This window comes from Schistocerca nitens, chromosome 4, assembly GCF_023898315.1.
Source record: "Schistocerca nitens isolate TAMUIC-IGC-003100 chromosome 4, iqSchNite1.1, whole genome shotgun sequence".
Taxonomy (NCBI): domain Eukaryota; kingdom Metazoa; phylum Arthropoda; class Insecta; order Orthoptera; family Acrididae; genus Schistocerca; species Schistocerca nitens.
The window spans coordinates 802,386,959-802,410,577 of record NC_064617.1 but is presented as its reverse complement, the minus strand read 5'-3'; the positions used below and the strand labels follow the sequence as shown (position 1 = coordinate 802,410,577).

The following is a 23,619-nucleotide window of genomic DNA, read 5'->3' as shown; positions in this document are numbered from 1 at the left end:
CGACCTATCAATGTAATCGTTCGATAGCATAGTTTTCCCTAGGCAAGACCCAGCGTAAAAATACAAATAATATTTACAAAACAAACCAATTATACCACGACATAAATGCATAAATATATATATACAAATAGTAAAACAATTACGATATATAAAGACACAGAAATGTTATATCTTCGCCCGCATCTCGTGGTCGTGCGGTAGCGTTCTCGCTTCCTACGCCCGGGTTCCCGGGTTCGATTCCCGGCGGGGTCAGGGATTTTCTCTGCTTCGTGATGGCTGGGTGTTGTGTGCTGTCCTTAGGTTAGTTAGGTTTAAGTAGTTCTAAGTTCTAGGGGACTGATGACCATCGATGTTAAGTCCCATAGTGCGCAGAGCCATTTGAACCATTTTTTTTGTTATATCTTCAAGTAACAAAATAAGGAAAAAATTTGCAGTACAATAGATGGAAATAGGAGGATATGCATTTCCGACATTAAGACTTGCTTGATACTTTGTTCTGGAGGTCTGGTATCACAAGAGCAGGTGCACTTCGACGTTTCCGTCGGTTTTTGAAGTTGAAGGTCAGCCTGAGCGAGGTTTACTTTCAACGTGCTCTCGGCCTTCCAAAAATGATTTGTGCAGCGAAAAACTAGTCCTCTTGATAAAGGATGTTCTCTATAAGCCTGTTTCAAGTTTTTAAAGGTCACACTGACAGATTGCCCAAGTTTAAAACAGAACTTGATGATATAATGTTGATCTAAATTTCGGTGTTCTGTTTTCGTAACACACGGCGAAAGCAAAAGCTCAGTGACGGCGCTCTCAAAAATCGGTTGATAGCTGTATGGACCTAAAGCACAGACTGAACAGCTGGAAGGGATGAACATACCGGTCTACACAGGAACAACACTGCCTTGCCAGATCGCTCGCAGTGTTGTCAGTCTTATTACTTTTCTTACTCACCTCAAATTCTGTATCGAGGTTAATCGGGACAGCGTGGACAACACGCAATCTTGCGTTATAAAACTTTCATCCATTTTGGACGGGGAACACTGCGACTGTGATGAATAAAGATTTCTTGAAATTACTGCAACCAGTCGCGTCTTGTTTTGTTCTTCTATTATTTTTGTTATTCCATTACCTGTTTCGAACCGTGTAGCGATTCATCATCTGATGGTACATATTTATTAATTGTCTACAGCAGTTTGTAGGAGCAGTCGCGTAGAGTGATTAGTATATAGTATCCGTTGGTTGGGTGTTAGTGTACACAGTATTCTGGAAAACATAAATAATGTTTTCCAGTGACGTTAATTGTACTGCACTTCACACACTTAGCCACAGGTAACACGATCCACATGCTTTACAAAACGTAAATAATTTATGTTTTGTAAACCAACCAACCAACCAACCTACTGATACTAATCATGCTACACGAGTCCTCCCCCACTACTGCAGACAAATAATAAATATGTACAGTCTGATGATGAATCGCTAGATGGTTCGAAACCGGTAATGAAATAATAAAAAAGTTGAAGAACAAAACAAAAGACGACTCGCTGCAGTATTTTCAAGAAACCATTAGTTTTGTTGAAATATAATGTCGCAGAGGCCTGAAAGATGGGATCTAACCACCGGATTTAAGACGTCAAAAACTAAGACGTCCAAAATAAGGCTATGCACAACAGATGTGACTGTATTATGTACGCACAGGTACCCCATACCATCACAGCAGTTGCTGAGCCTGTACTACGATGACGGATGCAATTTGCTAACACCCGTGCTCGTCAGAACTTGAACACACAGATGAAACCCTTCGTAATACCGTACCAGAACTGGAGCTCTTCTGAAAACAATATGTGATGCCCTCTTATGTCCAGTGTCGCCGCTAGGAGCGCCATTGGAGGTGCGTCTCTTCCTGTGGCCTCCTCAAGGGAATCCGCAGCTACAGCCCCGTGCTGACCGCCCACTGTATTCCAGACGTCGTCTTGCAATGCGTGTGGCTGCTCGTCTTGCTGAAAAGAAGCCCATTTCCTGACTGAAGGTGCGTAACTTGTCTGTACGATCGTGCACGTCCGAGAGAAAAATACACTGCTGGAAAAGAAACCGCAACGCCAAAAAATATTTAATGTAGAGTAATGAAATTTCTGGAATACATTTGTCTAGGTAACATATTTGAGTGATTAACATAGCAAGATCAAAGGCTAATGTAAGCGCGAGATAAACCATTGAAAATTTGAAGTGCTGGTACATTAACAACCGGTGTAACCTCCAGAATGTTAAATGAAAGCACGCAAATGCTCATGCATTGAGTTTTGAAAGTGTCGGATGTCAGTTTGGGGGATGGAGTTCCATGCCTGTTCCAATTGGTCGTTCAATGCAGTGACGGTTAATGCTGTTTGTGGATGGTGTTCGAGTTGTCGTCCGATGATGTCCCATATGTTCTCGATTCGATACGGATGTTGTGACTTACCAGACCAATGTAACATGTCGACACTCTGTAGAGCACGTTGGGTTCAAATGGTTCAAATGGCTCTGAGCACTATGGGACTCAACTTCTGAGGTCATTAGTCCCCTAGAACTTAGAACTAGTTAAACCTAACTAACCTAAGGACATCACAAACATCCATGCCCGAGGCAGGATTCGAACCTGCGACCGTAGCGGTCTTGCGGTTCCAGACTGCAGCGCCTTTAACCGCACGGCCACTTCGGCCGGCCACGTTGGGTTACCATAGCGGTATGTGGACGAGCGTTATCCTGTTGGAAACACTCTGTGGAATGCTGTTCATGAACGGCTGCTCAACAAGTCGAATCACCCGATTGACGTACAGATTTGCAGTCAGATTCCGTGGGATAACGAAGACAGTGCTCTTGCAGTCATAAGAAGTCACCCCCAGACCATAGCTGCAAATACAGATCCAGACAGGTTGGTTGCAGGTCCGCAACTGACCTCCACCGAGGGGGAACCAGCTTTCATTAGAAAACACAACAGACCTCCAACCTGCGCTCCAATTCTAACATTCTGCGTGGTGTCTGTTCTATATCGTGTATCCCTACCACTTCCGCGCAACGACGCTCTGAGCGTGTTTTTTAGGGAATTGACTAGTTTGAACCTGGGACCTGTTGCTGGTAAGGAGACGCCAGACCACACATGACATGTAGAATTCAGAAGAGTTCAATGAGACTAGCGATGATATAACCAAATACTTAATGATTTCAGCGTCAGCTCCGCTGCACTCCCTGTAAAAGAATCTTAATACTAACTAAATTTAGTGGAATGGGTTCAAGGCTTTCCTATTTTTAGTTAGCTGGTAAAATAACGTCGAAAAAGCAGTTAAGTTTACCATTGGAAATTTTATTCTACTCACAAAACATTGTTTATAAATTTCAATATTGATAAAAGGAAATGTTTTAATACAGGATGGTAAAAACCAACTGCGTTCAACAAAAATGTGAACGAATATTCCCTGAATGGGTTTCCAAGTTCTACAATGGATCGAAGGATGACCTATGCCATATCACATCTATAATCTAGGTTTAAATTAAGTTTCACAAAAGAGAAAACTATCAAAATGGTCTACAGTGACCCTCAATTATCTTTAATTACTTATCTAACTTGTCGTAAATTACAGTGGCTGATGTGGTTTCTCAATAACTATATAACAGATAAATCATCGCGTTTCAGATTTTTACTTCAAATGGCAAATGTGAACACCATGAGCTTTAATTGACGATCGACACTAGTATTACGCAAAAAGCGGGTGTAACAGATGAGACTTCTGTAGTTCTGAGTGAAGCTTTATGCGCTGTTATGCGGCATCGCGTGCGTTCATTACCTTGTCGGTGTTCGTCAGGGGGCGACGGGCAGCACAGCTCCACTCACCTCGCCGTCTCCGAAGCAACTCTTCTCCTAACTTCTCCTTACTACAATTTACCGAAGTTGGTTTAAAAAAACTATCTGGCTGTGTTTTCATCAGGGTCTCGATGTTAACCTTAAGCTCCGCCTACAAAAATTCTGTCTATCCAATGAGAAACATTATACTTTTCGTAGTGGGGCAATGTTTTTAAAGTTTGCAACGTAACAGAGACGCGAAAAAGTCTCACGCTAAAACTTGCGGGTGGTGTGGTCCTAGCGGTTAGCTGGCGACGTGGGTGTCCGTCCCTTATCGTAGGGCCTTCTCGCTTAACACGGTTCTGCTCTCGGCTTCTGTTCTCGTTTCTCCCCTCGGAACTGCGTCTGTCTCACGGTGGGAAGGTATGACATGAATTTAGGCATTCTTGTGTTAGTCTGTGGTATTCCATTTGCTCACTCGTTACTCGTATTACTTTGGTTAATTTAATGTCACGATTTATTCGGAGCTATGTGACATACTACTGGATTTGATTATCATGTCAGGGTTTTCATGGAAGGTGTTGGATTTGCCTGACACCTTACACAAGGAGATTTCGTTAGATACTACCGATGTCGCAAATGGTGGTGGTGGAATGCACGCTGCAGGATGTCTTGCTCAGAGCTGTCCTCGAAGTAACCGATTTGTAACAGTTCGTTGTATCGCTATGGTGCCAACTGCTGCTCATATTGCTGCTGCAGATTCAGTAGGATGCACCAGAACTATACGCAGAACATGATGGTCTCCCGTGACCACCATGACCACCACTACTAGTAATCTTGTACAGTAGCTAATTGCTAGTAAGTCTTTCTGCAATATCTCAGGACAAACATCCAACTTCTAGTGGCAATATTGTTACACAACCTCGTTCAAACTCAGTGTGGTGTTGATAATAGCGTGTTTGTCTCCTTAAAGGAATTCTTGACTGGCATCAATTCACCACGTCCAGTCTGAAAGGTGACTGTTACAGCGTGTATTTAAACCGAATCTGATTTGCAGCCTCATAGTGACGCTGCTAGCTCCACTCTTATGCAGCTGGCGCGAAATCTGAATAGACATCAGATGTGGAAACACGCCAACCATTTTTCGTTTATGTCGCACAACTCCTTCTTGGTGACAAACAAGGAACGACAAGGAATGGGATTGTTGCAGATGTCGAAGTGCTCCTGTGTGGTCTGGCATTGTCATGCTGAAGCAGGGGATGATGCATGTGTCGACGAAGGGCTTCTGAGATTACAGCACGCTGTTTCTCACGCACCGACATAGTTACCTTACGCACCGCCATGTTACTTACAAGCTACAATACGGAGCCCTCTGGTCGCAGAGGGTTGCAACTTCCATCAGCGAAGCGGGAAAGTCGACCGAGTAATGTTTGTAACACGTAATAGCTCACCGAATATTGAGAAGGGAATAAAAAATTCGGAGGCATTACTTTTCAGCACGACCTCGTGCTTCGGCCATTTGCTGACAACCTCCACATGTCAAAAAAAGTTTTGCATCACCCCGGTTCTCAGAACTCCTGAATATAGACGTTGACTGGATATTGTATCACAGACACAGTCCCTTTGATTGTTCAGAAATGTCACTAAACCTGCCCAAAGATGTAAACAGCCCTGCATGAGCAGCGCCTATGAGACGGAGGGGGTCCGACAGCCGATCAGTTCCAGTCAATCCACCAGGAAGGAGGTACAAGGTTCGTGTTGTCTGTAGTTCAACCATGCCTAGACGGTCAATACCGCGGTTCGATCGCGTCCGCATTGTTACTTTGTGTCAGGAAGGGCTCTCAACAAGGGAAATGTCCAGGCGTCTTGGAGTGAACCAAAGCGATGTTGTTCGGACATGGAGGAGATACAGAGAGACAGAAAATGTCGATGACATGCCTCGCTCAGGCCGCCCAAGGGCTGCTGCTGCAGTGAATGACTACCTACGGATTATGACTCGGATGAACCCTGACAGCAGCGCCACTATGTTGAATAATGCTTTTCGTGCAGCCACAGGACGACGTATTACGACTCAAACTGTGCGCAATAGGCTGCGTGATGAGGAACTTCACTCCCGGCGTCTATGACGAGGTCCATCTTTGCAACCACGACACCATGCAGCGCGAAACAGACGGGCACAATAACATGCGAATGGACCGCTCAGGATTGGCATCATGTTCTCTTCACCGATGAATATCGCATATGCCTTCAACCAGACAATCGTTGGAGACTTGTTTGGAGGCAACCCAGTCATGCTGAACGCCTTAGACAGACTGTCCAGCGAGGGCAGCAAGGTGGAGGTTCCCTGATGTTTTGGGATAGCATTTCGTGGGGCAGACGTACGCCGCTGCTGGTTAAGGAGGGCGCCGAACGGCTGTACAATACGTGAAAGCAAACCTCCGACCGATAGTGCAACCATTTCGGCAGCGTATTGGCGAGGCATTCGTCTTCATGGACGACAATTCGCGCACCCATCGTGCACAGGATAACGACATTGCTCGACTAGAGTGGCCAACATGTTCTCCAGACATGAACCCTATCAAACATGCCTGGGATAGATTGAAAACGGCTGTTTATCGACGACGTCACCCACCAACCACTCTGAGGGATATACTACGAATCGCCGTTGAGGAGTGGGACAATTGGACCATCAGTGCCTTGATCAACTTGGGGATAGTATGTATGCCACGACGAATACAGGCATGCATCAATGCAAGAGGACGTGTTACTGGGTATTAGAGGCACCGGTGTGTAGAGCAATCTGGACCACCACCTCTGAAGGTCTCGCTGTATGGTAGTACAACACGCAAAGTGTGGTTTTCAAGAGCAGTAAAAAGGGCGGAAATGATGTTTATGTTTATCTCTATTCCAATTTTCTCTACAGGTTCCGAATCTCTCGGAACCGAGGTAATGCAAAACTTTTGTTCATGTGTGTATTATCATGTTACTCCCTGGCTGGACGCCAAAATAATACACTATTTTCGCCCCGCAAATCACTCGATCGCTGCAGCACATTATGCATCAGTCCCGTCTATTTTCAGAATTTTACAGCTTACAAAGACCTTGCGACCAGATAGACATTTATCACTCAATTTGGAATCTGCAAGACTCCTATATGCCGATTTTATTGCTTGCCTTATAGGTCAGGCAATAAATATCCGTTATTACGTTCCATGGCTGTAGCATCACTAGTCCACTTGCAGAGTGATATCTCCCCTTTTGGGCACAGTCCGTTCGGCAGATTCTGTTCTACAGAAATTTTAGCGTACCAAGGTGCCCAGACAATCCTTCTCATGTTCTTCCTCTTGTTGCTAGTCTATAATACGATGTCAAATTGTTTATTTTACTTACATAAGGCGATCAGGCCTTGCTATATATTTTCCGTCTTAAGTTTCTTCTACTAATGTCGTTAGATAGCATCGTCAGCCATGCTCCCCCTTGGTGTTGCAAATGTCTTAAATGCTCCAGTTCCGGCACTTTAACATTATCGTATGGTCTGTCATTAACCACACTTGCATGATCTTGCCACGCGGGGCAGCCGCTCGGTCTACGGTGTCTTGTCCGCGTGGCTCCCCCCGTCGGAGGTTCGAGTCCTCCCTCGGGCATGGGTGTGTGTGTCGTTCTTAGCGTAAGTTAGTTTAAGTTAGATTAAGTAGTGTGTAAGCTTAGGGACCGATGACCTCAGCAGTTTGGTCCCATAAGACTTTACGACAAATTTCCAAATTTTTTTGCATGATCTTCACAGTCCCCGTGTTTAAGAAGATTTGTGTTTGGAATCATGGAGAAATCATCCTTGGAGTCTCTGGTGACTGCTAGAATTTTATGTTTGCTCATGTCTGGTGTTAAATTTCTTCTTTCTTGCCCTTTTGAGCACCACAGACAGAAAAATAAAATCGGGAAAAGCAAAGTCACACTCGGCAGATGTTCACAATAGAACCTTAACTTACAATAGCAAAGACTAAGATAACGTGGATATAGCCTCTGTGAGTAATTGCTGCCTTCTTGGAAAATGTCTGTGGAAAGGTGCTGTCATTTTGACTGCCAGAACTCGAGAGGAATCAATTTGCCATACATCGTCACTGAACTGAATGGAGTATGGCCCAAAGCTATGTTTTATTTAAAGTTCTTTCAACACCAAACAGATATTGCAAATTGTAGTAAACTATACATTTTAGTGAGAAGAAATTGTTTATTCTCTCATTAGTCATGGTTTAGCACATAACATCAATCATGAAATGCGTAAATTTCGGAAAGTATCTGCAATATGGGTGCCACGGCAGCTCACTCCAGAACTGAAAGAGCTACACGTTGGCATCTGTGAAGAACTTTTCCGGTGATCTGAAGCAGGTGTTGACAGCGAGTGATTACCGGATGTCGGGACCACTCAAATAGACGATGGGAGGAAAGAAATTTCGTTCCGATGAAGAGTTAAAGTAGGCGGCACGAGTGGTTGCGCACAAGACCGAAATGGTTTTTTTTTCTTTTTTCAAAGGAATCCCCGGACTTCCTACGCGCTGGAGGAAGTGTGTCGAACGACAGGGAGATAATGTCAAAAAATTATACATTAGTGTTCCACATTTGTTGAATGAAAAAAATTCAAAAATATTTAGTTATTATTAGACTCCTCCTCGTAAAAAAAACTAATTTTTTCGCTCATATTCAAGCCCACGTTCCCTCAGCATGAGTGTCCTAACAACCGATCATTTCTTTTAGACACGTTAATCCGTAAATTTCTTTTCCATCCAATTAGATTTAATTAGGACAAAAAAACACTAGAAAATGAGCTTCATATCGTGTTTGAAAACCTAAAAACCTATAATGTTTCGCAAATGCAACCAATATATACACACGTAAAAGATTTTCAATTCTGTAGTCACAAGTTACTGATATGACACAATTACGGTCGTTCTTCCAATTCATTTCTTTGTAGAGCAGTGGGAACATTTCTTATCGCCTCCTTATGCGAGTGAATGCGTAACATACTAGTATTACTTCTACTACTACTACTACTACTACTCGGCTCTACAGCCCTTGGAGGGCCTTGGCCTGCATCACAATATCCTGCCATTCAATCCGGTCCATGGCTTTCCGTCTCCATCCTCTGACACCCAGCTTTTTCATGTCTTCTTCAATTCCGTCCATCCATCTCTTTCTGGGGCGTCCCTTCCGTCGCCTGCCTCCAGCCTTGCCATCAAAAATCTTCTTACATGTTCTGTCTTCCTCCATTATGACCACGGGTCCCGCCCATCGCAGTCTTCTTATTTTAATGGTAGTGACAATGTCTGGTTCTTCAAAAAGTTGTTCTAATTCTGCATTCGTACGGATGCACCAACCTTCTCGATAGTATATTGGGCCGTATGTTTTACGCAGAACCTTTCTCTCCCAAATGCTAAGGATCCTTTCCTCGTTTGCAGTCATGGTCCATGTCTCGGCAGCATACATAACAACTGGTGTTATAATTGTTTTGTAAATAAGGATTTTAGATTTTCGTGATAGAAGTGAGTTCCTAAGCATGGGTAGTGTGGCAAAGTAGCATCTGTTGCCTGCTGCTATTCCAGCTTTCACCTCGCTGCTGATGTAATTTGTCTGTGTGATAGTCGATCCGAGGTACTTGAAGTCTCTCACTCTTTCAAACTCCTTGTCGGCTATCCTGAGATTTGGTAGGTTTCGTTGGTTGGTCATTGCCATATATTTGGTCTTTTCGACTTTGACTACGACGCCAAGTTCCCTTGCACCTCTCTCCAGTTGTTGATAGGCATCAGCCATCACAGCAGTGTTTAGTGTAGGCCAGGTACTGTAGTGAACGATTAAAAATGGTTCCTCCTCTATTTATCTCTATCTGACTTATGACTCTTTCTAGGCAGAGGTTGAGTAGCAGTGAGGAGATATTGTCACCCCGTTTCAGTCCCTTCTTTACTTCCACTTCTCTGGAGATTTCGCCTTGTATTTTTACTTTACAGTTGGTTTCACTAAGGGTCATCATAGTAAGTTTAACGAGCTTCTTAGGTGTTCCTGCCTATTCCATCACATTCCGCAATGTCACTCTTGAGATATTATCATAGGTTTGTTTAAAATCGATACAAAGCTAATGGATGTTTATTTGATGTTCGTAACATTTTCCAAGTAGCACGCGTAATGTGAGTATTTGGTCAGTTGTTGACTTATTTTTTCTAAAGCCACTCTGATAGTCTCCAATTCTCTCTTACACATATGGAGTAAGCCTCATAGTCAGGACCTTCGAGAACATTTTACATGTAGTATTTAGGAGGGGTATTTTTCCGTAATTCTGGCAGTTTAATTTATCTCTTTTTTTATGTATGAGGCACATAATAGCCGTTTTCCAATCCATAGGCATGCTCACCTTCTGCCAGACGTTCAGTATTACTTTATGTATTGCTTTCCACAATGCTTCCCCACCATATTTGAGAAGTTCCGCCTGGATCTGATCTTCTCCAGCTGTCCTATTATTTTTCAAGGTCTTAATGACTTGTATCACTTCTTCCAGTGTGGGTTCTGGTGTTAAGACCTCTGGTCCATAATAAGTTATTTATTCCACCAGTTCTTCTTGTTCTAACCCTTCTACTTTTGGGTTCAGTAACTTTTGGAAGTATTCTGCCCATCTGTCGCATATTTTATTACTCTCCGTTATCAATTTCTCTTCTTTATATATATATATATATATATATATATATATATATATATATATATATATATATATATATATATATATATATATATATATATATATATTCTTGCTTAATTTGGGAATATATATTTGATGGGACACAATAGCATTTCCCAAGTGCGATTGTGAAGCTGCTAAACTAACTGTCAAACACAAAATTGAAGCTTGCCCATTGAGAATCCTGATTGGTGACCGCTTCGAATTCTTGCACCAAGCGAAACGGCAGTAGAATGCATCAGTAATGTGGACAGTTGGCTGTGGTTATGTTCCTGTAAATTTTGTTGTTACATAATTCAAAGCTACCTTCGATGAAATTAAAAAAAAAAAATGGTTCAAATGGCTCTGAGCACTATGGGACTTAACATCTGAGGTCATCAGTCCCCTAGACCTTAGAACTACTTAAACCTAACTAACCTAAGGACATCACACACGTCAATGCCCGAAGCAGGATTCGAACCTGCAACCGTAGCGGTCGCGCGGTTCCAGACTGTAGCGCCTAGAACCGCTCGTCCACCCCGGCCGGCGTTGAAATTAAAAGCAAAGGTGGTATCATTGAGAGTGTAATAGGAATTCCACTGTTAAAGTCAGGGGTGAGAAGAGTAGGTGAAAGAACACATTGAAGGCCTCTATTAGGGGGAAGAATAACCTGGTGACATGATGAGGAAAAGTGGACGAGAGGGAGAAAATAGGGGATCCAGTATCAGAAACAGAATTTAAAAGAGCTTGGAACGACATAAGATCAAATAAGGGAGAAGAGACAGACAACATTCCGTCGAATGTCTAAAATTATTGGGGGAACTGGCAACAAAACGACTAATGACTAATCAAATTGGTATGAAGAATGTACAAAAACAACATCTACGCAATTCCGAATACAGCAAGAGCCGACAAGTGCGAGAATTATCGAACAGTCAGCTTAGCAGCTCAAGCATCCAAGTTGTTGACAAAAATGATATACAGAAGAATAGAGAAGAAAATTGAGGATCTGTTAGTTGACAATCAGTTAGGCTTTAGGAAAGGTCAAGGCACCAGAGGTGCAGTTCTGACGTTGAATTTGATAATGGAAGCAAGAATGAAGATAAATCACAGCACCTTCACAGGATTTACAGATCGGGAAAAAGCGTTCGACAATGTAAAAAGTACAAGAATTTCAGTGTGACGGGAGGCATGCTAGGGTAGTCCGAGCGTTTCTGGCGACCACTGCGTCTGGATGGCGTAGTGGTCCACGCATCTGTCTGGTATGCACCCGTTCCGTGTTCGAATCCCGGTCCTGCACAAATTTTCAGCTTGCCCCATTAATATAAATCAATGCTCAGTGGCAGATAACACCTTTAATTCCTCTGTATCTTAATTGGGAATGTTTGACAAAAAGATGATATTGTTCTCATAGAAGTTAGAGAATCCGTATTCGAGGAAGTCTGAGCTGTCGCTACCGTACATCTAACATAGTGATATATGTGAAGATACCATCGGTGACCACGCAGCTCGTTAGAATGAAATTACAATGAAATGAATACCCATAGCTGCATACAGGCGTTGATATAAGTCAACGGGGATAGTTGAAAATGTGTGCCACGACCGGAACTCGGCCCGGGATCTTCTGCTTACATGGCAGACGCTTTATCCATCTGAGCCACCGAGGACACAAAGGATTGTGTGACTGCGGGATTTATCTCTGCCACGCCTCCCAAGAGACCCACATTATCAGATTATTGTCCCGCACTATATGCATAGTGCACCTACCCAATAGTGCGACTGCAGGGATTTATCTCTGGCACACCTCCCGAAAGACCCACATTCCCAGCCTACTGTCCCGCACTATATGCATAGTGCACCTACCCAATAGTGCAACTGCAGGGATTTATCTCTGGCATACCTCCCGAAAGACCCACATTCCCAGTTTTTTGTCCTGCACTATATGCATAGTGCACCTGCCCAATAGTGCGACTGCAGGGATTTATCTCTGGCACACCTCCTGAAAGACCCACATTCCCAGTTTTTTGTCCTGCACTATATGCATAGTGCACCTGCCCAATAGTGCGACTGCAGGGATTTATCTCTGGCACGCCTCCCGAAAGACCCTCATTCCCAGTTTACTGTCCCGCACTATATGCATAGTGCACCTGCCCAATAGTGCGACTGCAGGGATTTATCTTTGGCACACCTCCCAAAAGACCCACGTTCCCAGCTTACTGTCCCGCACTATATGCATAGTGCACCTGCTCAATAGTGCGACTGCAGGGATTTAACTCTGGCACACCTCCCGAAAGACCCACATTCCCAGCTTACTGTCCCGCACTATATGCATAGTGCACCTACCCAATAGTGCGACTGCAGGGATTTATCTCTGGCACACCTCCCGAAAGACCCACATTCCCAGCTTACTGTCCCGCACTATATGCATAGTGCACCTGCCCAATAGTGCGACTGCAGGGATTTATCTCTGGCACACCTCCCGAAAGACCCACATTCCCAGCTTACTGTCCCGCACTATATGCATAGTGCACCTGCCCAATAGTGCGACTGCAGGGATTTATCTCTGGCACACCTCCCGAAAGACCCACATTCCCAGCCTACTGTCCCGCACTATATGCATAGTGCACCTGCCCAATAGTGCGACTGCAGGGATTTATCTCTGGCACACCTCCCGAAAGACCCACATTCCCAGCCTACTGTCCCGCACTATATGCATAGTGCACCTGCCCAATAGTGCGACTGCAGGGATTTATCTCTGGCACACCTCCCGAAAGACCCACATTCCCAGCTTACTTGAAAGGGTACAGTACCACCCGACATTGAAAATAGGTACAAAATACTTCATTATTTTTGTCAGAACAACACATTTTTTTTGTAAAATAACTCAATTTCAATTAATACAGCGAAGCCGGATACCAGTGTGGGAAAGAATGACAATTTATTTATTTAATTGATCGCATGTGCACTCCCACAAAGTAAATCCCTACATCCAGTTTGGTGAGATCTGTGAAATGAATGAATGTATGGTCGTCTGCTAACCACAGATAGTGAATGTGAATATATGATCATCTTTGAGTCGATCCTTTGGCCACCTTTGATGGGACCAAAGAGATGAAATTTACCAGAGCTTTGATGCCTGAAATGTGGCTGACCAATAGGGTACCAAGGTGTTTCCCCCACCTCGACAGAGATGGGAGAGGACTTAGAGAACGGCCATATTTCAGCACTCTGCCGCTGGATCTTCTGCTGTTAAGACCTGTTTTAGTTGTGCTCAGTAATGACGAAAGACTGGAGGCATGGTATGCATGTGGAATATTTAAGAGTAGTTTGAATTAATAATTTCTCTTTCTCAGGAACTTTTGTGGGGAGAATTAAATGTCAGGCAGGTAATATTAAGGGGATTGTAATAATCTTCGGAAGTGACCAACGGTCACAATGAAACCACGTGTAGTTATAAGTTGAGATACTTCCGTGTGCTTAAGTTAAGCTGAATTACTAGCGTGTGTACAATAAGTTGAAATATTTAAGAAATTACGTGTGCAGGACTTGAAATTAGAGACGAGTACTTCCACGTGGTGAGTACTGTGTGAGTCTCAATCTGTGTATGAGACAAAGGATAAAGAGAAGTACTCGTCCATGGTATCAGTTGAGGACTCGCGTGTGTGCTTAATATTAAACTGCATGATATGATTCCGTGTGACGCTAGATTTAAACTCTGAGAGAGAATCAAGGTGAGTCGGCCGTCTATCCAGCAACGCCACTTGGCTTGCATTGCACAGGAAGACGTGCATTTATCTCTAGAGTTCACAGTAGGAAAGTAGAATTACAAAGTGGGGCAGTGTCGTGTGAAACTGGGATAAATATTGATTGAAGTGGGAAAGCTGAAAGTGATAATGTTGTAACCATTCTTTGTGTAGTATTTCATATTGTTGTGTGGTGTATGTCATGTAATTTGGGTATGCGTCGTTTGCATGGGGGAGTAGCAAGGTAGTTTCAAAAGATTTGTGGGTTATGCTTGTTCCTTCTGTACCGCTCGGTCTGGAGGAAAGTTTCGTGATGATGATTGTGAGAGTCGAAGCGTGAGATATAATAAAAGATCCACCATCCTATCCAGAAAGTGCACTGTAGCCTTAAATAAATTACGAGACCATAATATAGAGATTCACTAATGTAAAGCCATGCCCACTGGGCGGAATTTCTCATGTGATATTGTTGTAGGTTATAGAATTTGTGTGTTTAGGAATAAATAAGATAGTGAAAAGAAAAAGATTGGCGGCCTTTTCCTTCGAATTGTATGTTATCATAATGTCCCAAATTTATAATGTGTGCGCCACTCATTATCAGTGCGATGGCCACGTGTTAATAAAAGCCGTTAAATAAAAGACAAAAAGAAAATGTGGTATTGCCAGTGCGTAGTGTACAGTCAGAGTTCTGTAAATCACTGATAGTCAGATATGCGTTTCCGTTGCGTAGTAATCATATAGGAGGATAACTTGTAACTAAGTGTGAGTACTAGAGTTCATGTTACTCGATAAATTAAGAAAGAATCCACTCGCTTGGCTGACCACTCATCTTGCAGGCCTGACTGCTTGATGCCACAGTATGAGTAAGGTACGTGGGTGCCTCTCATACTGTCCCGCACTATATGCATAGTGCACCTGCCCAATAGTGCGACTGCAGGGATTTATCTCTGGCACACCTCCCGAAAGACCCACATTCCCAGTTTTTTGTCCTGCACTACATGCATAGTGCACCTGCCCAATAGTGCGACTGCAGGGATTTATCTCTGGCACACCTCCCGAAAGACCCTCATTCCCAGTTTACTGTCCCGCACTATATGCATAGTGCACCTGCCCAATAGTGCGACTGCAGGGATTTATCTCTGGCACACCTCCCGAAAGACCTACATTCCCAGCTTACTGTCCCGCACTATATGCATAGTGCACCTGCCCAATAGTGCGACTGCAGGGATTTATCTCTGGCACACCTCCAGAAAGACCCACATTCCCAGCTTACTGTCCCGCACTATATGCATAGTGCACCTACCCAATAGTGGGACTGCAGGGATTTATCTCTGGCACACCCCCGAAAGACCCACATTCCCAGCTTACTGTCCCGCACTATATGCATAGTGCACCTGCCCAATAGTGCGACTGCAGGGATTTATCTCTGGCACACCTCGTGAAAGACCCACATTCCCGGCTTACTGTCCCGCACTATATGCATAGTGCACCTGCCCAATAGTGCGACTGCAGGGATTTATCTCTGGCACACCTCCCGAAAGACCCACATTCCCGGCTTACTGTCCCGCACTATATGCATAGTGCACCTGCCCAATAGTGCGACTGCAGGGATTTATCTCTGGCACACCTCCCGAAAGACCCCCATTCCCAGCTTACTGTCCCGCACTATATGCATAGTGCACCTGCCCAATAGTGCGACTGCAGGGATTTATCTCTGGCACACCTCCCGAGAGACCCACATTCCCAGCTTACTGTCCCGCACTATATGCACAGTGCCCCTGCCCATTATACTCATTACTAGCGGCTTTATCGCTGATTCCCGTAAGAGTTCGGGCACTGCATCCGTACAGAAGAAGATGGTCAAATGGCCGGTGAGCCTTAACTATATGAAAATGGTATTTGTTCTTTCATACATGTGCAAAAGAACAGATACCATCGGTGACCATGCAGCTCGTTAGAATGAAATTACAATGAAATGAATACCCATAGCTGCATAAGGCGTTGACATAAGTCAACGGGGACAGTTGAAAATGTGTGCCCCAACCGGGACTCGAACCCGGGTTCTCCTGCTTACATGGCAGACCCTCTATCCATCTGACCATCTTCTGGTGTGCGGATGCACAAACAGTGCCCGAACTCTTATGGGAATTGGCGATATAGCCGCAAGTAATGAGTATAGTGGGCGGGGGCACTATGTATATAATGCGGGACAATAAGTTGGGAATGTGGTTCTCACGGGAGGCGTGCCGGAGATAAGTCCCTGCAGTCGCACTATTCTCTGTGTCCTCGGTGGCTCAGATGGATGCCGGCACAGTAACTCAGCGTGTTCGGTCGGAAGGTTAGCTACACTCTGTAACAAAAAAACTGAGTGAATGGATCAACGAAGAAAGTACAAGGGTGTCATCGGACGTCCGCCTCGAACAAACTCAACGAATAATATCAAACAAAATGAGATAAAAAAAAGATGGGTAGATGAAAGCAGGAGATCCCGGGTTCGAGTTCCAGTCGCGGCACACATTTTCGACTGTCCCCGTTGACTTACATCAACGCCTGTATGCAACTAGGGGTAATAGCGTAGTGATCATTGGAATAAGAAAAGAGAGCTTAGAGCGCGAACTGAATCACGTGGACAGTCTCTTTTTTTCCCCTAACACAATACGCGAACGGAACACGACAACAGATCTTCAACACTGGTATGAAGTTCCACCTAAGTACTGTGCAGTGGTTGGTGAGTAGATGTCGACCGATTTGGTGCTGTTGGGACAGTGAATCAGAAATCACATTCTAAGATCGAAATGGAATTTTTCTGTTCGACTGTTACTAATAAAAACCGTTTATTCACTTATTATTAATACAGAAGGATGTGGCCGAACTGGTAGCAGAATAGAACGTAACGAAGTACGATCTATTGACTGTAATTGTGGAACTGCTTTTGACGAACTGGGGTGTTTTAGTGGAGATAACATCTTTGGCAATGATTAAAACGCTGGTGACGCCCTACTCCAGTAACAGCTCAAGTGACTGAAAACAACACACAGTGTGTACGAAACAGCTCAGCTTGCATGAAGGACAAGAGGCTGTAAACGCAGTATGTTGTGAAAGGTTTACAGGTATCATTTGCTCTTCGTTTCAGGAGAAAGAAATACTAGAGTTTAACGTCCCGTCCCCAACGAGGTCACTAACCATCGTCCAGAACTCGTCTTGAGCAATTTAAGGAAACTAAATCTGGACGTCCAGACGAGGAGTTGAACCACCGTCCTTTTGAATGGGCGTACTGTATCAAGACATTGCGCAACTCGCTCCGTTTCCTCCACAGACTTCAGCCACGAGAATAATAACGCGTGGATCGTCCGTATTGAGCTGTATAGCGTTCGAGGAAGGCTTTCTGCTAGTTTAATTATCCAAAATGACAGTCACAATCACATTATTTATTTTGCCGCCAACCGGTTTCAGCCTGTGATAGGGTCATTCTTCAGGGCAATTTACACTGTAAAATTATAATATTAGTAAGTAATCATGAACGTAATCTACAAGTAATTAGTCGAAGTTACATAAATAAACGGAGTTTTATACCCATCTGCCTGTGCACGGTTAGTAACTGTGCATGGTTGGCTCTCTGCATGAGCTTAAATTTGTTTATCTCCATACAAGTATGTTGTCTAAAAATTTTCCGCTAGTTTCTCTGAAGCGGGTGGCATAATAGTTCACTCTCCCCAAAATATAGCGAAGAATTACGGAAAGGTGCTAAAAAAGGATGACTGGGGTTTGACATTATAAAAGACAAGTGTATCGTCAGGATCCGTCAGGGAAGTGTGACAGGACCACTGTTATTCCTTATACCGCGTGTACCTCCTCAGAGTCGTCATTTTCCCACGTGTTTCTCCAGACATGTGCAATTTCGTTTTTAACTGTGTAGGTGGAGTCAGCCCACTGTCAACAGAAGGCATTGGTTTGTTTCCCGTTACAAAGAAAATTATTATTTTTTAACTCTAAATTTCACGTGTCCTTTCGATAGAATTAATCTCTATTGGTCCAACACGGCCAGGGGTCATCGGCTGGTAAGTAGTTTTCAATGTCAATAAACTTAACCTACAGCCGTATAATTTACGATCTTTCATTTTATTCTGAAAGCAACCAGTTTCGGCAATTTATTTTGTCATCTTCAGGCCCCTACATAATAAAAGAATATACATTTAGTATATAAGGGTGTACAAAGCAAGTGTACAGGAAGTGACGGGTAATCACAATACTGCGTGAGCTTAAAAATAAATGTAGTAGCGTTAAATAAAATCTTTGTGTACATCCAGCACATAGACTAAAACCATGTGTACATGCAAGGTTCGCAGGAGAGCTTCTGTAAAGTTTGGAAGGTAGGAGACGAGGTACTGGCAGAAGTAAAGCTGTGAGTACCGGGCGTGAGTCGTGCTTCGGTAGCTCAGTTGGTAGAGCACTTGCCCGCGAAAGGCAAAGGTCCCGAGTTCGAGTCTCGGTCGGGCACACAGTTTTAATCTGCCAGGAAGTTTCATATCAGCGCACACTCCGCTGCAGAGTGAAAATCTCATTCTGGAAACATCCCCCAGGCTGTGGCTAAGCCATGTCTCCGCAATATCCTTTCTTTCAGGAGTGCTAGTTCTGCAAGGTTCGCAGGAGAGCTTCTGTAAAGCTTGGAAGGTAGGAGATGAGGTACTGGCAGAAGTAAAGCTGTGAGTACCGGGCCTGAGTCGTGCTTCGGTAGCTCAGTTGGTAGAGCACTTGCCCGCGAAAGGCAAAGGTCCCGAGTTCGAGTCTCGGTCGGGCACACAGTTTTAATCTGCCAGGAAGTTTCACCATGTGTACATGTTTGTTAGGCATAAAACTCCACAGATTTACAAGGGAACATGTAAATTCATTAAAAAGATCAGAAATAGACAGTGTACAATCAAAAGCTCCGTTGAATCAAAACTCGTCTGTTTTTTGTATTTTTTATATAAAATGCTATAAAATTCTTTTAGATGAGGAACCGCCTAGTATTTATGAGTACCAATCTTTATTTAAAGTAAAATGTCACACAGTAAGCTAAGAAATACAATAGTATGCATATTTACAGCCTAGGCCTTATCACGGATGGTAAGACAAATAGTTGTCACAGCATCAAAAATAACTTGACGCAAAACCCAACGGCAGTCGACATATTAAGAGAAAATAGCACGCATAGCGAACGCTAAGAATATTCACGACTATCTTGTGGTCTAGGTTATACAGCAAATCGGAACAAAAAGATATGATTTGGTTTTCTTTATATCACGTAACAGGTCGGCATTACCACAGTAAAACAAACCAACAAGAATGTCAAATCGTGCGTAAGCAAGGCGAGTCCTCTAAGTTGTCGACTGTGTGTCTGCAGCGTAGTTTGAAACTGATTGTGTTGCGTTGCGCTGATTCTGTTATGCGCTGGAAATATTTCTACTTCGTCTAAATGTAAAACAGTTGGTCATTTGTGGAACGCGCCATCTTTAGTTTGATAAAGGCTAGCCTTTGTCAGGAACAAATGCCAAAAATATGGCATCTACTGCTTCAACAGGAGCATTTTTAGTCATTGTATGTGACAGAAATAAGTAATACCTTCTCTTACACCAAGACTTTATTAGCGAGATGATTGTTTTAATACTCCGTATTTTTATGGTGGATAGAAGGAACTCAAACCTCTGTGCTATCATCCAGTTTTATGTCTCCGTAAATCATCTTAGGGGGCACAGGTTTGATGGAAAGGGTACCAGTGGGCACACAATAATAATAATAATAATAATGTGCTACCTCAGATTTATGACTGTTTCTACACACCTGTGACTGTTGTAAGTCACAATTGTCAGAGGTTATGTCTATTTAAACACTTAGGCGTTTAAAAAAATTGATCTACATATGGTGTTCGGCCTTTTAGTACGTAGTCTGATGTTGTACAGACAACAGTTTCAGGATGTAAATCACAATTCTAAAGAGCAAACTGTGATTTTTCTTGTCGGTAGCGTATCTGGATGACGTTAGTAGCGGCGTTGGTATCTTTCAAGGAATACTTTCGCGATAGCAAAATCGTGGGCGTGAATTTTTCATCGTACCAACGCCGCCTTCCCGCGCTTCATCCCTCAGATAGTACCGCTAAGTCCCGCATAAAGCTGTTGTAAATCACTTTTGATCCGTTTATCTTCGCCCAGCCGGTATTGCTAATTGTATGATGAGGCGGTGGACTTAAATCGTCTTTTGTGTCCAGAGGATCAGGAATGCATTTGTTCGGTTACGAAATAATCACAGCGCGGTCCATAGTTTCGAAAGTGTCGCGGGTATAAAACGTGACGGGCCGTGACGGCAAGGGGGTCTGTCTCACACAGTATCTGCGCGAGTGTGGATGCGGTGGGCAGCTTGGCGTTTGATATTAAAAATAAGACTGCTGTCTTTTGTTGAAGGCTGCAGCCAGTGTGCATTCGTGCTACCCACTGCGACCGTTTGAAGAGCGGACTGCTGTACTTTGCTACTCAACCTGAAAGATGGGAGCAGCAAGGGAACCAGGAAATGAAGAGAAAGGCCACGGAGGGCTGACAGAAGCCGAGCTGGATCTCATTGATACTACAGGTAAGCTTGAGTGGAACAACAACTTAAATTTTTATTTCAATTACGAGGGGAAGAATATGTGCGTCTGGTTATGTAGAAAATTTACTGCCGGCTTGGCGTACACATTGTGAGTGTTACAGGCAGCGGTTCGAAACGTGGTCAGACAACTGATGGGTTGTTAAATAAGGAACATACTGTGGCTGCAAGGTATAACTTCATTTTTGATGACTAAAGGCTGTCAGTCGCTGCATTTTACGACTTCAAAAGTTTTTCCTGTCAGGCAAGTGCCGGGACACATGCCCATCTTCAGAGGCACACTAGCCAAGGCCCTGCTTCGTTGAATATACCTGTTTTCGTCATATCATCGAGTTAAGAGACGTCGGGCATAGCCACTGCTTGGATGGATAAGCGCCTGGTTACGTCACGAGCTGTTGGCAGGAGGGATGGTGCTGCAGAGTCGCTGATCATTAGTCTTTGCACCAATGTCCTGGATTCAGTCCCAAACGTCTCCGCGCTGACTGATGGAACGAGGGCATGTAACGCTGTTGATTATGATCCGTCCGTCATATGGGGAGTTAAGTTCGGTGGCCTCCTTGGTGCTATTCGAGAGAAGTGAGATGTGCCGGTACCGGATTTCACCCTCTCCCTTCTCTCATCATCATCCAACATGAGCAGGACGCTGCACTACACACACACACACACACACACATTACAGTCACCGAAACTTACGTGATACACTTAAACACCCAAAAATCACACTCCGCAAAGGAAAGGTACCATTGCGCGGGAAGGAATCGTAAAGCCTTTCTGGTTAGGTGGCTGAACCTGCCCGTCGCGCCATATGACTTTACATATTAGAGGCATACTGTGGAAATTGTTACTTCATCGGAACAGACTCTAAGAAACACCCTACAGACGATGGTACACACGTATATGGCAGTATACACAATCGATTTTACATTATGGTTGGTGAAAATGGGAAAACCAAGATTAAAACATGTGATTACAATGAAATTTATACAAACGACCAGAATTACAGAACTATAAATGTGTGCGAATTCCTAAGGGACCAAACTGCTGAGGTCATCGGTCCCTAGACTTACACACTACTTAAAGTAACTTATGTTAAGAGCAACACACACATACATCCATGCCCGAGGGAGGACTCTATCCTCCGGCGGGAGGGGCCGCGCAATCGGTGACATTGGGCCTCTAACCGCAAGGCCACTCCGCGCGGCTCAGATCTGTACACTGAGCTGCCAAAACATTATGACTACCGTCCTACTATCGATATAAACCCGTCCAGGTGACAGCAGCTCACCTGGCGTGGAGTGACTGCTAATCGGGCACACGCACTGAGTATACAGTATCACTGAGTGTGCTGTCTGTGTGTACAAGGCGCGAGATCTGTTCACGTTTGACTAGGCCAGATTGTGATGGCCGGAGGCTTGGCATGAGCCTTCAGGAAACTGTACGACTTTTCGGGTGTTCGAGGAGTACTGTGGTGAGTGTCTTAAACACTGGCGAAACCAAAGTGAAATCACGACCAGATGTCGCGGGGTTAGGCAGCCACGCCTCATTACAGATGTCGGACGTCGTAGGCTGGACAGACTGATACAACAGGACAGGCGGCGAATGTGGTGGAACTAACATCAGCCTTTAATACTGGGTAGAGTACAAGAATGTCTGAGCACACAGTGCCAGAGTGGCCGAGCGGTTCTAGGCGCTACAGTCTGGAACTGCGATACCTCTACGGTCGCAGGTTCGAATCCTCCCTCGGGCATGGATGTGTGTGATGTCCTTAGGTTAGTTAGGTTTCAGTAGTTCTAAGTTCTAGGGGACTGGTGACCTGAGAAGTTCAGTCCCATAGTGCTCAGAGCCATTTGAACCATATGAACTCCTATTGATGGGCCTCCGCAGCAGCCGACCCATGCATGTGCTAATGATAACACCACGACATCGGCAACTACCATTGAACTTCGCACGTGACCATCGGCACTGGACGCTGCCGCAATGGCAGAACGTTGCATCGTCTGATGAATCCCATTACCTTCTTCATCATGCCGATGTGAGGCGCGACTCCGTCGTCTTCCAGGGGAACAGCTCCCTGACACCTATGCTATGTAACGGAGACAAGCTGGCGGCGGCTGCATTATGCTCTGGGGAACATTCACGTGGGCATCCATAGGTCCAGTGGAGCTTGTGCAAGTCAAGGAGTATCGTACACTGGTTGCAGACCATGTAAACCCCTTCATGACGATCTTGTTCCCGATGGCAGTGGAACTTTTCAACAAGACAATGCACTATGTCCAAGGCCAGGAGTGTGATGGAATGTTTCGAGGAACACAATGGCGAGTTCCAGTTGGTGTGCTGGCTCCCCAGCTGGCCAGATCTGAACCCGATCGAACACGTCTAGGATGTGATTGAACGTTGTGTCAGAGCTCATCGCCCACCCCTCGTCGGAATTTACAGGAATTAGGTGACATGTGTTTGAAGATGTGGTGCCAACTCCCTCCAGCGACCTACTAAGGCCTCATTGCTTCCATGCCAATATGCGTCGCCACTGTTATCCATGCCAAAGGTGGACATACAGGGTATTAGGTACGTGGTATTAATGTTCTGGCTAATCAGTGTACACGCGCTTTGACCGTGCGAATCCAGTATGCTGTGAAGCTGCCATGTGCCGTTATCAGAGATACTAAGACGCCGTGGCATGGAATCAAAGAGGGCCTGGCTATGCTATGGGGATCACATTACGACACGATTTGTGGGAGCGTCCACAAAGCACC

General features: G+C 44.4%; 1 protein-coding gene across 2 annotated transcripts in view; it reads left to right on the top strand.

Annotated features, from left to right (window-relative positions):
* The window catches only part of LOC126251869 (sialin-like), a 133,143-nt gene that overhangs the window by 12,085 nt on the left and 97,439 nt on the right, over positions 1–23,619 (top strand). Inside the window, exons 2-3 of one of the 2 annotated variants that reach the window (XM_049952556.1) lie at positions 1,854–2,017; positions 20,686–20,851. In XM_049952556.1, coding sequence (XP_049808513.1) covers positions 20,767–20,851 — 85 coding nt within the window. In that variant the 5' untranslated portion in view covers positions 1,854–2,017; positions 20,686–20,766. The remainder of the gene's footprint in view (positions 1–1,853; positions 2,018–20,685; positions 20,852–23,619) is intronic. The other variant, XM_049952557.1, reaches the window with a different exon arrangement.